This window comes from Euprymna scolopes, chromosome 22, assembly GCF_053919585.1.
Source record: "Euprymna scolopes isolate OS-2025 chromosome 22, ASM5391958v1, whole genome shotgun sequence".
NCBI classification, from domain to species: Eukaryota; Metazoa; Mollusca; class Cephalopoda; order Sepiida; family Sepiolidae; genus Euprymna; species Euprymna scolopes.
The window spans coordinates 47,842,027-47,857,243 of record NC_136503.1 but is presented as its reverse complement, the minus strand read 5'-3'; the positions used below and the strand labels follow the sequence as shown (position 1 = coordinate 47,857,243).

Sequence of the window (15,217 nt, the reverse complement as noted above, 5' to 3'; positions counted from 1 at the left end):
CAGCTAAATCTCCAAATGCCCCCTTTTAACAGCTATCTAGATATAGAGATTAGACAGTTCAGACACATTTTCCATGTGATTTCTGTTATATCTAGTCAATATAGTTCTTTCTGCTTAAGCAAACTCAAACAAAAATATCAAGACAATCTAAAAGGCATCTTTCACAAACTTGATCCTGAAAACATCCTAGAAATTTTAAAAGAAACTAAGTTGGAGGTGGATAACAAAAGCAAAACAATATAACTTACTCATCCAAAAAAGAAAAAGCAAACAGTTGATATGCTGGCAAAATAAATTAACTTTGTTGCAGCTGAACAGTTGAGCTGTTAATCGTTAACTTTGCAAAGTAAATTTAGTATTTTGAAGTGATTCTTAGATCAGAAATTTGGGTACCTTTTTTATATAAGTATGCAAAGAAATTGAAACATTTAACATACTAGTAATTTGCATGAAGCAGAAAAACCTTAATTATGTTTATCATATCCTCACTCAGATTAAAAGAAATGATGATTTTATTTCTAGAGATCAAATTTCATAAAATGACAGGTTTAATCATTCCATTTTAGTACACCGAAAATCTGTTATCCAAAATTACTTATGTGACCAATATTATCAATTATTTTAATAGTCCCAAACAATTTAGTTTCCTTGACGTATTGTATGTAGTTCATAAGATTTGGAATTTCAATCGTGACAAGTTCATTATAAGATGCATGACTTCATTGCGTACAATACAAGTCAAATAGCTCGGACCATAACTGATACTTTAATGATTTAATAAAACTTAACGCTGACTAAACAAACTGAAAAACATAACTACCAGAATATAATCTGCTAAAAGGAATTTTAATATTTCCTCCAATAGTTTTTGTACTTACTTTCAATATTAAAATAAAATATAAGAGGTTGGCATATCTAACTTAAAAATTTCCAATTTAAGTGATCACATAAGTGGCTACTACCACAGGTCCCTTTTTAACTAGCGATAATTAACATTAGAATGTAAATGGATTCTTACTAAAATACTTTTAAAACCAATTGTAAATTTACTAGCGAGAACAGTAGAAATTCCATGATTGTATCCCTTATCTGTTGTATTTATAATGGACACAATCTAAATGTACACTAATATATCACCATTGTTCAAACTGGAACATAAGTACTTGGGTTAACAGTACATCCCTAAAACTATTGCGCGGAAGTTTGTAACCAACAATATTTACTAAATCCAAGCAAAAGCAGTTTAGTTCAAAAATGTATTTAGATTGCTTGGACTATTGTTCTTATCTTTCATGTTTTCATCGATGTAACCTCTGACCGTCTTCTGGTGCATTCACACTGGATGTTATTGGTAAATGGTGAAATTTTGTTTTTGTTGCTTCCTCAACGGACATAGAAATGCAAATGGTGCCAAGTCTAACAGCTATTTTATTTTTCCTCCTTTCAGATGAAATTAAAAAACAATTGCATTTTTTTAAAAAGAACTTGAATGCCTAATAGATACTGTCCTTGAGGTCTCTTTGTACAGAAGCTTATCAGGACTACCTGGCTAAATATTTGAAATAACATCATATTTGAGCTACTCTAGAACTTGCTTACATGAGGAACGCCTCCCAAGTGCTTATAATAACAGCACTAAGCTGGATACATCAACAGACTAGATGAACTCTTTTGGAGTCTGGTAAGATCAAGAGACAAGAAAGATATACTATAACATAATTACTGGTCAACTGGGGAGAGGAAAATTAATGTTTTTAGAACTAGCAGGAATATTCAAATCTCTATGTACCTCATGTTAGCCCTAGAAGGATCCCTGTCATTTTTGAGAACTTGGAAGTAAAATAAATCATAAAACACAAATATAGCAAATGTTACTCACGTTTTGATGGGCAACTTAATGACTGATTTAATAATCTATTTTGAGCAAGCACTCCGCTGCCAGTACCGTTGCTGCTTGTTCCTGGTGTAGAAGAGAGAGATGGTCCTCCTCCTCCTCCTGTGGAGGTTCCAGCCACAGGAGATGTATCAATGACCAATGCACCATCCCCTGATGCGACGGGGCTGTTTCCATTTGTCCCTATCATAGAAGAATTGCTAGTCGATGCAACTGGTGTTCCTAAATACAGAGCAAAATCCAATTTTTAAAAAAAAGTTCTTTAGTAACAAATCTCATAACTACAGATCAGGCATTTATGAACACTAACATTTCTCGAATAAGTCATCTAGATTGAGGAATATAATATTGAATTTTAAGGCAAACCACATAATTGTCATGTCGCAGTAATGAACATATCCAAAAATTATGAAAAACAATAAGGTAGAAAAAATTATTAAAGAAAACATTTTTTGACAAAATTAGCAAAAATAAAATGTTTCACTAAAAAAAAAAAAATATATATATACACACACACACACACATACACACTAGAGAGTTCGAATGAGGGGTAAATAGTGTGTATTGCCAATTTTTTAATAAATTGTGCATGAACAATCATAAATGAGTTACTTCCCTTGTTATATCGTTTTTTTTATAATAAAGATCGAAAACTTGTGTTTTTTTTAATAATGTAATATTTAAGTACTTTTGACATTTTAAGTAAATATTGCTTTTAGTTCGCACAAAAAGTCATATATCATTATTCATTTTTGTTTTTTAAATCAATCTTTCATTTTTTGAATTTCGATTGTAGTGTAGTTGCACCAAGCAGACTTTCCCCGCCCCCCCAATTGATTCAACCGTAAAAAAAGAAAAAACAAACAGATAGCAAATTTTTGTTTTACAAAGATTTAAAAAAAAAAAAAAAATTTTTTTATATAAAATGGAATTACATAACTGATTTGCAAAGATAGTTTATCAGAATGAAGACCATGTTTTTTTTTGTTTAACATCTGAAAAGGTGCCTCTACACTATCAGAACGAAATTTTGTAGTCGATAAATGGAGTTTTCAGATAAAAACTGGTTTCTACTGATTTTTTTTTGTCAATTCTAATAAATTACAAAGCTTCCAAATTATGCAGTCGGAATTACCTGAATATTACTGAACTATCAAAAAAAAAAAAAAAAAAACTTTAATCGTGTTAGATGGAAAATTGCGGCCACCTTGTTTATACACATACATATATATATATATACACATACATATACATATATATACACATACATATATATACACATACATATATATACACATACATATATATATATATATACACATACATATATATATATATATACACATACATATATATATATATATACACATACATATATATATATATATACACATACATATATATATATATATACACATACATATATATATATATATACACATACATATATATATATATATACACATACATATATATATATATATACACATACATATATATATATATATACACATACATATATATATATATATACACATACATATATATATATATATACACATACATATATATATATATATACACATACATATATATATATATATACACATACATATATATATATATATACACATACATATATATATATATATACACATACATATATATATATATATACACATACATATATATATATATATACACATACATATATATATATATACACATACATATATATATATATACACATACATATATATATATATACACATACATATATATATATATACACATACACACACACACACACACACACACACACACACACACCACTTTTTTTCTTTTTGTGCTCAACGCATCTCCAAACACCCGGGAAATGCCGGGCATCCATGCTAGTTATAAACTAAATCGAAATGAAAACAAAAAAGAGAAGCAACTCTAACATCCAGTTAAATCCGTCCTGTAACAGGAACATATTTGCGAACCTGTCAAAAGTCCATGGGCATACAGGAATTCAAAAATAATAAATATCGCACGGATTCAATTTTCTCAGGCCCATTTGGAAAATTCAAAAAATTTTTCCTGCATTTTCCAAGAATTATCAGGAGGAAATTATCTCCCGTTTGAACTCTCCTTTAAATAAGCAAATACGATTGTTTTCTTCAAATTCTATTTTCTTTAATAACTAATCGATTTCCATAATTTTTTGGATGTAATCATCTTAAAAATGCAAAGAATACGTAGATACCATTATTTTCATGTACAATTCAGTATTGCAATTTCGATCTGATAGTGTAAAAGTGCCGAAAAAATATTACACTTTCATTTATAGATTCTGATTAATTTTGAAAATGAAAACTTTTCTTAAAAAGTAATGGTATTGAAATGAAAATCTCCAGAAAAAAATGTTGATGAAAAAGTTTTCTGAATAAGCTATGTATTTTTCTCAGGTTTTTGAACTTTCAATTAAAATAAATATTGTGGAAATTCACTTCAAAAACGTGCAATTGATTTATTTATAATTTAACTTATGAAAAAAAAGAAAAGACTTTAGTTTATTAATGTGAAGTACCTTTTGTATCAAAGATTTCCATTTGTTAGTGAACTCTAACAACGCAATGTTTGTTTAATGTTTCTAGAAAGAAGCTGTAGGATTTTATACATTTAGTTCTGTAATCACAATTACCTCAGATCCCGATATTTACACTAAAGAACAATCAACATGTTGAACAATTGTAAAAAAAAAAAAAAAAAATCACATGAATGCATATATATATATTTTTTTCATGTGATTCCCCCTGCCCTCCAAAACCTCTGGGCTTGATGAAGGGAGACTAAAACTTGCTATGGTTTCAAATGATTTGAAATGGGAGACTTGATTCCAAATATTTCTCCTGCGATATCACCCGTCTTTGATTTTCATACATAAAGTGTATAAGGAGATATTCATAATCGTACCCTATGTCCAAAAGAGGGGGGATATAACATATAGGAAATATTTGGAATCAAGTTTCTGTTTGCTGTTATTTCAGATCATTTGAAACCATAGCAGCAAGTTTTAGTCTCCCCTCTATCAAGGCCAAAAGTTTTGGGGAAATATTAGATATTTTGTAATTCATATGCAAAACTAGCAAAACAAATGACTATGATTGAAACATTTTATGGCTGTAAAAAAAAAAAGTGCCAAAAATAGGCTCCAGATGATGGATGATCCCCTTAACGTGTGACTTTAAAAGGATAAATGTCCCATACATAGCCCACTACAAAATTCACGTCATTAGCTTTCCAACGAACCTTCATTTGTTAAATTCTGATGAATAGTCACTGAGATTTGGAACTTATAAACTTGCCAAAAAAGTTATATATATATATATATACTATCTTTCAACTCTATTTGTGTTTCCTATCCAAAAAATAAATACTCTAGCTAAAGTGTTTCTCAACATACTTTATTAAACTTAATGACACACACACACACACACACACTATATATATATATATATATATATATATATATATATATGAAACAGTGTTTCATGGTAAACAACTGATGATCCCTTACAAAATAAATTATTACTGGTACTATAGTGAATTCAAGAGAGCAAGTTGATGCAGTGATTGCAGGTGATTGAATGACTTACTGATTAAATAGTTTTCTAACGAATGATAAAAATATGTTTTTTTTTGTCTAGTTTTAAAGGTTAAAAATTTCCAAGACTATATACACACACACACACTTGTAGCCAAATTGAATATTGAAATGGTCATACCTTTGATTCTATGAGATGAAACTACATGAAAATTTGCAGGCTTTTCAGATATTTTAATACTATTCTATGGTTAAAATTTTATGACAATTGATAAAGAACTTATATTTTCAAACCAATAGAATATTCCCAAACTGGCCTACATTTGTGTGTATATATATATATATATATATATATAGTATCCTGGCAGGCAGCTTCAGTTGTCTCCCCTGTAGCCTTGCCAGGCGACTAATATATATACACACACACAAATTATTTTCTTAAAAATGTCAGAAGAATTCACAATTTTGTAATAAGAAAAAGAATAGAAAAATAGTGACCTGCTATTAAAGGATGAGAAAGTGCTGCATGTCCTCCTGCTGACAGATTCGAGTCGGTTTCTTCAGAGATCATGTCAGATTTTAATCGTTTCCTGTTTGTCTTCTTTGGTTTTGACTGAGATGAAATGAGTAAAAGGGGGGAAAAAAAAAGAAAGAAAAACATAAATAGACGTTTGGTCATAAAATGCACAAATATATTTCAATTCATACAGAAACTGAAACATACACATGTGAGTATCATGTTTTTTCTAAACAGTTCACTTCTTGTAAAAAAAAAAAAAAATACTCAAGCTGAGATCGAAACCAAAATCTAAAGACAGTGAGTCAAGTACAATAACCATTAGACCAGCTTGACACTATCTTTATGAAGTGTTTTAAACCTATTTATTCTTAACATAAAGCTGTGACCTTGTCTGTGTGTGAGAAATAATCTCTAACAAGCTACTCTTAATTTTTGATCTACAGATTTGAAACTTGATATGTAGGGTATTTGGAACCGTGGAACAAATTAGATATGGTTTGGAGCTGGTAAAAATAGCTGCTAACTTGGAAGGTGTAAGTCGACTAAACGTGTACTTTCTACAAATGCACAAATATACATTTATTTGGTAAAGTCAGTTAACTTTTCAAAGTTTTGATATCCATCTGTTGTTAGGCTGTTTTTGTTTCGATTCTAGCTGATGGCACTTGCATCATTTTTATTTTTTTTTTAACTTTGGAAATTACTACTATATATTGGATACAATAATCAATAGAGTATTGGCTTTATAGTAAATATGAAATCTGCATAAATTAAAACATCATATTTAATTGTATTTTATGATTGAGCAACGCTGGGCAGCCTGCTAGTACAATATAACCGTGAAGAAGGAGCACCTTACTCCCAGGACTAAAATCAAACAGAACTTTTATGAACTTTCCACATGTGGAATGTTGCAAATTAAAACATGGTTGTTTTCAAGTCCAAAGATAATAATTATCTGTCGTGTCTTCAATATTTTTTTTTTTTTTTTTTACAATATTCAAATTACTTTTTATTATACAAATTATCTTCCATGTTTTCAATACAAATCTCCTTTCACAAAATCATGTAATTGTTGATAATTTGTGATAAAGAAAAAAAAAAAGACGGAAACAGGTTACAGAAGTTAATAAAATCTTTCTTACTGATAAATTATCGTATTTGGCAGCTGTGGCAGCTAATGTACTTTCCATCGATTCTCGTTTGGCCGAATCTCTTGCCATGCGTTCACGTTTCTCTCCAGGCACAGATACCCGAGCTGCAATAAACAATTAAGTAAAGACATATTAAAAGAAATTTTTACATAACTTTGGTTCTTAAATCTTACAGTTAGGTTAAATGATTTTAAAATTATCTACATCATAATAATTAAAATTATCTACATCATAATATACTAAGGCAATGTATGTTATCACCGTCCACCCCCTTTTTTTTTTTAAAAGATTGGAAATTCCAAGATTCAATGTAAAATGTCATTTTAAAAAAATTCATCTGATATCGCTGTTGGTGAAATTAACTAAAACACACTTTCAGGCTCAGATTAAGTGTGTTCTGACCAAAGATAGTAAAAAATATTGTGAGGTCTGCAATCATGCCAAACAGTCATAGAATGAAAATATGTCAGAAATTCCTATAAAGATTTTGGAAATAGATTTCCATAACCAGATATATTTATCTGTAATATAGTTTGAGAATATAACTGGAATTTCCATGGCTCCCACTATTTTTAATTAATATTTAATACTGCTACATCTACCCCCACCCCCAATGATAAATTGCAAAACCTTGCAAATCATAAAATATTTTCTAGTAAATAAGTTGTCTTGAAAAAGTTAAAGAAATAAAAAAAAGTTGGCCCTAATTACATTTTAAACTGACATATCAAACTTTGATTCTGACTAGGGAATTTTTAGTTGTACCACATTACTGGCAATGTACTTTGCTACAGTTTATCTTTAAAAATTATGCAGCCTTACCTGGACAACTGGTAATATGCAAACATTTTTTTAATTATGACCAAAAAGAAATTAAAATAAACTGACTTTTTAATCACTGCATGCTGGCCAATGCCAGATAGGTACAGTTAGTGTGCGTACACACATACACAAAGGTCATTCCAAAAATAAAGCCTCATATTTATTTTTTTTACTAAAAAAGTTGAAGAGCTACAGAGATGGATGTGGTACCATTAAGACAAGTGACCTTTTGTGCTCCAGAATTTATTTTTCTACATAGCCACCATCATTCTGACACACGTCCATGAAAGAAATTGCTTTCTTAGAGTCTTATATCATCAATATCTGCAATGCATAAGTTCTGTCATCATAAAAATGCAATTTATAATCCTTTTTAATCAATTTGGGCAAAATAAAAAAATAGGAGGCAATACTTCTGAAACAACTCTTGTGTGTGTATATATACATATATATATATATATATGTGTGCTGTTTTTGTTTGCGCTACTCATTGAATAAATTCAATTATTTATACGCAAATGCATTTTTACCTAAATGCGAGTTGGGAATAATTTTCCCTTTGACCAATTTGGTACCCCCAAATGGGGAGCAGCATATATATTGTTTTTAAAATATAATTATCCACTGACACATGTTTCGTCTACGACTCAGAGTGGCTATATCTAGCGAGATTCGAAATTGGGACCCCATGGAAAGAAGCCTAAACCTCTACCACTGCTGGAGGTCGTGATTTTTTTTTTATGTAGATGTTATTTCGCTAGATTCAGCCACTCTGATGAGCCATAGACGGCGAAACACATGTCAGTGGATAATATTTATATATGGATATGTGAATAATATATATATATATATATATATATGGATATGTGGATAATATATATATATATATATATATATGGATATGTGGATTATATATATATATATATATATATATATGGATATGTGGATTATATATATATATATATATATATATATATATGGATATGTGGATAATATATATATATATATTTATGTCTGTATGTCGATGACTAAAATATATTTTATAAAGCTCCCCTCTTCGGTAGAGCACTCTCGTAAATTATCTTACTCGCTACTTAATTTAGCTGAAATAATGCGAAGCTCGCGATTTGTTTACAAACAAACGTTTGAGCCCTCTACGAGTAGCGGACGGATGTTTATTTAAATAGACGTTCGGACAGTTTAATTTCGGCCACCGATTCCGTAGTCAGGGGGTAGGACTGCCGACTGTCATCACGACGGTTCTAGGTTCGATCCTCGGCTTGGGAGAGGTGTTAGTCTAGCGGCACTGATGAGTTGTGAAACAACGAAACAGGTCTGTATGTCGATGACTAAAATATATTTTATAAAACTCCCCTCTTCGGTAGAGCACTCTCGTAAATTATCTTACTCGCTACTTAATTTAGCTGAAATAATGCGAAGCTCGCGATTTGTTTACAAACAAACGTTTGAGCCCTCTACGAGTAGCGGACGGATGTTTATTTAAATAGACGTTCGGACAGTTTAATTTCGGCCACCGATTCCGTAGTCAGGGGGTAGGACTGCCGACTGTCATCACGACGGTTCTAGGTTCGATCCTCGGCTTGGGAGAGGTGTTAGTCTAGCGGCACTGATGAGTTGTGAAACAACGAAACAGGTCTGTATGTCGATGACTAAAATATATTTTATATATATTTATATATGGATATGTGGATAATATATATATATATGCAAAAAAGTTTGTAGATGTAAACAGAATGCTATAAAAATTGTGTATAGGAGATCAAATTTCTTTATTGTATTTTTTTTTTAAGATATCAAATGAGGTTGCATTTAGATTTAAAATCTAATTAGTATTATGCAATTTGAAGAAAAGCGTGTCTAAAATGTGTAAATATGCTAGAATAATCAAAATTTCAACAAAAAGGAATTGAAAGTAGTAGTGCATTCAGCTGATGTTTTTTTTTTGTTATTACTCAAAACAAAAACGTATTAAAGTATCTTTTTTTTTTCTATAATGCTAAATAATACAAAATCGATTTTAACTCCTAAATATTCTTAATGTTATTTTCTACACTATAATTTTATTAGATTCTTTTTAAGAAACATTATACATTGAAACTAATCATCAACATACTGTTTATTTCAACATCAATTGGCATGTAATAATATAACCAATGGATATTAATAAAAAGGAGATGATTTAAATTTAACATTAATTACTATAGAAATGTTTCCGCTTGATTCAATTTATTCACATGTTAAAAACAAATAAAAACAGAAATGAGAGATTCAAGAAAATATCAAATACATTTTTTTTTTTACCTCAGCAAAAAATTTGCAAAACAATCCTATTAAGATAATCATTAGATTCTCTTAATAGAAAAAACAAAAAATTATTGTACCTTTCGGGTTCCAGGTTTCATCTTTCCTTTGTTTCCCTCTTGGTTTAAAAATATGTTGGTCTTCATCATCTGACAGATCAAGAGATGTGTATACTAAAAAGAGAAAAATCTTTTTTAAATAGCTCAAACCAAACAATTTTTTTAAAAATTTGGTGATTATTTATATTGATGTTCAAAATAAAATAATAGGAAAATTTTTGAATACACTTATCTGAAAAATATTAATGTACTGTGATTAAATACTTTAAAAGAAAATTGGTACAAAGCTGTTTTTATGCAGCCTGTAGTGTTCATTGTCAGAAAAGAAACAAAAAACGGCTGCTGCTTCTCTTTATATGTTTGCTATCTTGTCTCTCGATATGCAAATGAAATGCTTCCAATTTTTAATAAAAAGGCTGATTTTTTTCAGAGACTCTGTCAGTTTGGGATTTGGATGTTGGAGCAGCAAATTTTGACAGCAAAGTTACGAGTTTTGGACCAAAGAGCTTTGATAGCAGAGAGTTAGATTTGGAACAGGTGAGGTTTGACAGCAATGTGACTGCTTTGGAGCAGAGAGTTTTCACAATGGAAATTGTTATTTTTAAAGTGTAGAATAGTTAACTCTTGACGATTTAACCACATGTACATAAAAAATTACAGAAAAAAAATGATTAGAATTATAAAAATAAAAGTAATTTAATATTCAAAGTCCACAAATCTTAAACAACATTTACGTCAAGCTAAGGTTATAGATTATCTCCCTTCTATAATGAAGAATACACGCTGGTCTGACGGAGTTTGTGGACATTGAATAGTAAATTAATTTTATTTTTTATTAAAATTTTACTTGCTTATTTTTTGCAGTAATTTTTGGTATTTACTTATATTTTTCACTTATAAATAAGTATATTAAGTTCTCCTGCTATTTTATTTTGACTTGCAATATTTCACTTGAAAGCGCAAAAAATTTCGGACTTCTGCTGACCAAAGTTATTGTTCTAGGGTAGTTAACTCCCCTATATCTATGATAGTATGGACATGTCTGGCTCTACGTAAGCCAGACATTTCTGCTGTTGAGCAAAGAGCACACGCGCAGTTTAACTGCTCTGAGTGAATACCAGGACACTTTCACATTAATATTGTGACCCCTAAACAGGATCACAACAGTTACGAACTTTCACTTTGACTATGAGTAAAATAACTTGGGAGGTTTAGTTAGCTACTGACACCATGAAACTCTGTAGAACCTGATGTATGGTACAAGATCGTCAAATTGCATAATTTCAATGGCATGCAGAGGTTTGGTGATGTCCATGGCCAATCTCTTGATTGTATACCTCAAAGATTCAAGTATAAATCCTAGTATTGAGAAATATTAGGAAAAAGGGAGATGATTCAACTATAATTGAATTTCCGGAGCCACTGCACTTTGTTATCCCCCAATAATGATGTGAGTGGTGGTGGTGGGGGTGGTTATTCAGCATGGCATTCAAACTAAAAGTTGAACAGATATATTTAACACTTACAGCCCAAGCATGCAGAACTCTGCAATGTTTTTGTTTTCATCTGGATCTGGTGTTAAATTAAATCGCCATATTTTATACTACGAAGGTTGTTCCAAAATAAAGCCTCCTATTTTTTACTCAAAAACTAAACACTGAAAACCAGAATGCTATTATTAAAACGAGCGACCTTTTGCGTTCCAGAATTTATTTTTCTACATTGTCATCATCATCCTTGATGCACTTTTGCTAGCGTCTTTTGATGCCTCGATCCAGAGTGTGTTTTGCCACTCATGTTTCTATCGCCACTCTGAAATCGACATGTTTCGACGCCACTTTGAAATCGATAAACCCATCTAACTGTATCAGCTTTCTAAATGTTCAGCAGGTGCCGGTGAATGTTGATTGGCTCAATTTTTTTTTCTGCATCGAGGAACTTATTGATGATCTCTGCTTCTGATAAATGCCCATGACAGGGGTTGCTTTCATAGAGTCTCACACTGTCAATATCTGCAACAGAGAAATTAAACATTTAGATCATGAATGCATAAGTTCAATCATCATGACAATGCAATTTGTGATCCTTTCTGATCCATTTGGACAGAATAAAAAAAAATAGGAGGCATTATTTTTGGAACATCCCTTATATAATCCATGAAGTCTATATCATCTATATATTTTATATTATAATCTATGGAGCACAATGTTGCCTTCACAAAGAGGACATTTCATGTTCAAATCAACAAGTCAGACTATCACATGGTCCCTATTAACTTTACCAGCTTCTTGTTTATATAATCAACATCAGGTTTCACTTTTATTTTTATCTCTACACTTGGTTGGATTTACCCAACAAAGATAATGAATTGATATCTACTATCTTCATTATTTTCAGCTTTTTCAGTTTCATTCAATATAAAGTTCTGGTGCTTGCCCAGAATTCACCCTATATTAAAAACAAAAATAAACAAAAATCTGTATTACGTACGTATCAGTGACAGAAAGATGCAATATTCCAAAAATCATATAAATTGATCAAGTAGTTTTATTTTTAATTAAAAAGAAAAAAATTATTTTTAATTAAAAAGAAAAAAATTATTTTTAATTAAAAAAAAAAATTTTTTTTGAAAACAGTCTCAAGAAACAAGGGAGATAACTAAAGTTAATTCAAACTTTCAAGGTTTTTGTTGTAATGCCTACAAATTCACATTAATCGCTTAAAATTTATTTATTTTTTTATAAAAATGAAACTACTTAATGAAATAATTTGATTTTTAGAATACAATATTTTTTCCCGTCACAAATAAGTATATAACAAAGATTATTCTTTATTTTCCTTATTTAAATATATGTGAGTTCTGGACAAGCACCAAAGTTTTTCGTAGTAAAAATGTCAAAAAGTAAATTATTTATCAAGAAAAAAAAACATACACACAAGTTTAAACATGTAGCTAGACACATCATTATTCTCTTAAATTACACCAAACTGAAATAACAGTAAAAAAAAAAAAAAAAAAAAAAAAAAAATTTTTTAGACTATTTAAGAAATGTATTTGATTAAGATACTAACTGTAATCTTCGTCTTTATAACAAACTCCCAACTGTTCCTCCTCCTCCGCTTGGGTCGTTTCCCACTGTTTGGAGCCTCTAGCAACACCAGCTGAGTTCTTTGTCATTCCTACAAACAACTGCATGTCACCCATTCGACTCATTGACAACATGCCCTGAATGGCATCTCTCATCGTAGGAGAAGGAGCACGGCTACAACAATAAGTAAAAAAAGGATTAGACAAATTTCATTTGGGATTTCTTATTCACATAACACCATCAGAAAAACAAATTTCCAAATACAGAATTATAAATAAAAAATTTTTTTTTACAAGATTTGTCAAGTGCTTTTCGTAGCGTGAAATTTAGGCCCTGTTGTTTTTTATTTTGCTAATTTAAGTGAACACACATCTGATACGAATAGATGCAGCACTTAAAATCTATGAAACAGATAACAGGTTTGTTAAAGACCCCTCCCCCTCAGTTGTTCCAGTTTTACCTTTTGGTGCTAAAGAGCCTCCAAAGAGCCCCCCCCCTCCAACTTCTACTTATTTTATCCTTGGACACTCCTAAATGTTGTTTCTATTTAGGAGAAAACCATCTATCTCCATCTTTTTATTTTTGATGTCCTTGTTTTCAGTTGACTAAACAGTTTATGGATTTGTCTGGCACTGTTTAACTGCTCAGAGTGAACACCAGGACTCTTTCACCTTAATATTGTGACCCCTAAACAAGACAACTGTCCCATTAGCATTTTGTTTGATTCTTTATTTTTCATTCTTTTTGGGTGTTTGTAGATCTTCCCCCCCTCTTCATCATTACTCATGTATAATTTATTTGTAAATAGAATTTCATCGAAACCTTTGAAGATCTTTTAAGTAGGTTTAAAGACCATGAATGCAGTATTTTGGTGAAATGATCTAGTTTAGAATAGGCAAACGTTTTTGTTGTCAAAAGAAATCACACATGACACCCCCCCCAAAAAAAAATCACACACACACACACAAACAGGGCATAATGCCTAAGTTAAACAAAATTATTTTCATTGACTAAATAAATCGGTACGAGCCATATATGCTACAAAGTGTACAAAACATTGGAATGTCAGTAGCATTAACCAATGAAAACGAGCCTATTACGAAATATTGGCAAATAGAGAAAATCTCATTTAGACACTTACACATCCTCATCGACTTGGAAGTCAGTTTCTGTCCCATAGCCACTGGCTTCCAAGATGTCAGCAATGCCACAGTTGAGCCCACCTCGAATCGTGGGCATCATCATTCGTTTTGACTGTTCCGTCTCCGTTATAGAGAGGTCTTTTTTACTAGCACTGACACCTTCTTCTTCTCCGGCAATCTTAGCCTGCATTTGTTTAACGTACAATTCTGCTCTAAGGGCAGCCAGCGTCTCGGGTTTCTTAGATTCCTGCAGCAAGTTAGGTGGCAACTAAAATCATAAAAAAACAAAACGAGATTTAAAGACGCAAGAAAAGCCAAGTATAGAAAATGCAAAACAATATTTAATTAGCAACAAAATGTTTCTGCATTTTTGAGATGAGGATTGAAAATTCATATTATTTGGATCATTCAAACTACTGTTCTCATCTTGATTCTTATTCGCACCATATTTCGAGGTGTATCTTATCGATCTCCGGAATCTGGACCAAATTTATAACGAAAGTCTTTATTTAATCCGTGGAAGTAGTTTGCTCTCATTCTGTCAGCCATAACTGAGTTGGAGTCCTAAGTAATCCACAATCGTATTTTGAATGCTCCTAGCACTGATGGTTGAAACTTCAACCTCT

At 30.8% G+C, this 15,217-nt stretch overlaps 1 protein-coding gene across 2 annotated transcripts in view; it reads right to left on the bottom strand.

Moving 5' to 3' along the window:
* The window catches only part of LOC145243417 (uncharacterized), a 136,680-nt gene that overhangs the window by 534 nt on the left and 120,929 nt on the right, over positions 1-15,217 (bottom strand). For both annotated transcript variants that reach the window (XM_080106279.1, XM_080106280.1), the window contains 6 exons: positions 14,591-14,859; positions 13,433-13,623; positions 10,382-10,474; positions 7,149-7,261; positions 5,982-6,096; positions 1,880-2,116 (listed from right to left, as the gene is read on the bottom strand). In XM_080106279.1, the coding sequence (XP_079962405.1) occupies positions 1,880-2,116; positions 5,982-6,096; positions 7,149-7,261; positions 10,382-10,474; positions 13,433-13,623; positions 14,591-14,859 (1,018 nt within the window). The remainder of the gene's footprint in view (positions 1-1,879; positions 2,117-5,981; positions 6,097-7,148; positions 7,262-10,381; positions 10,475-13,432; positions 13,624-14,590; positions 14,860-15,217) is intronic.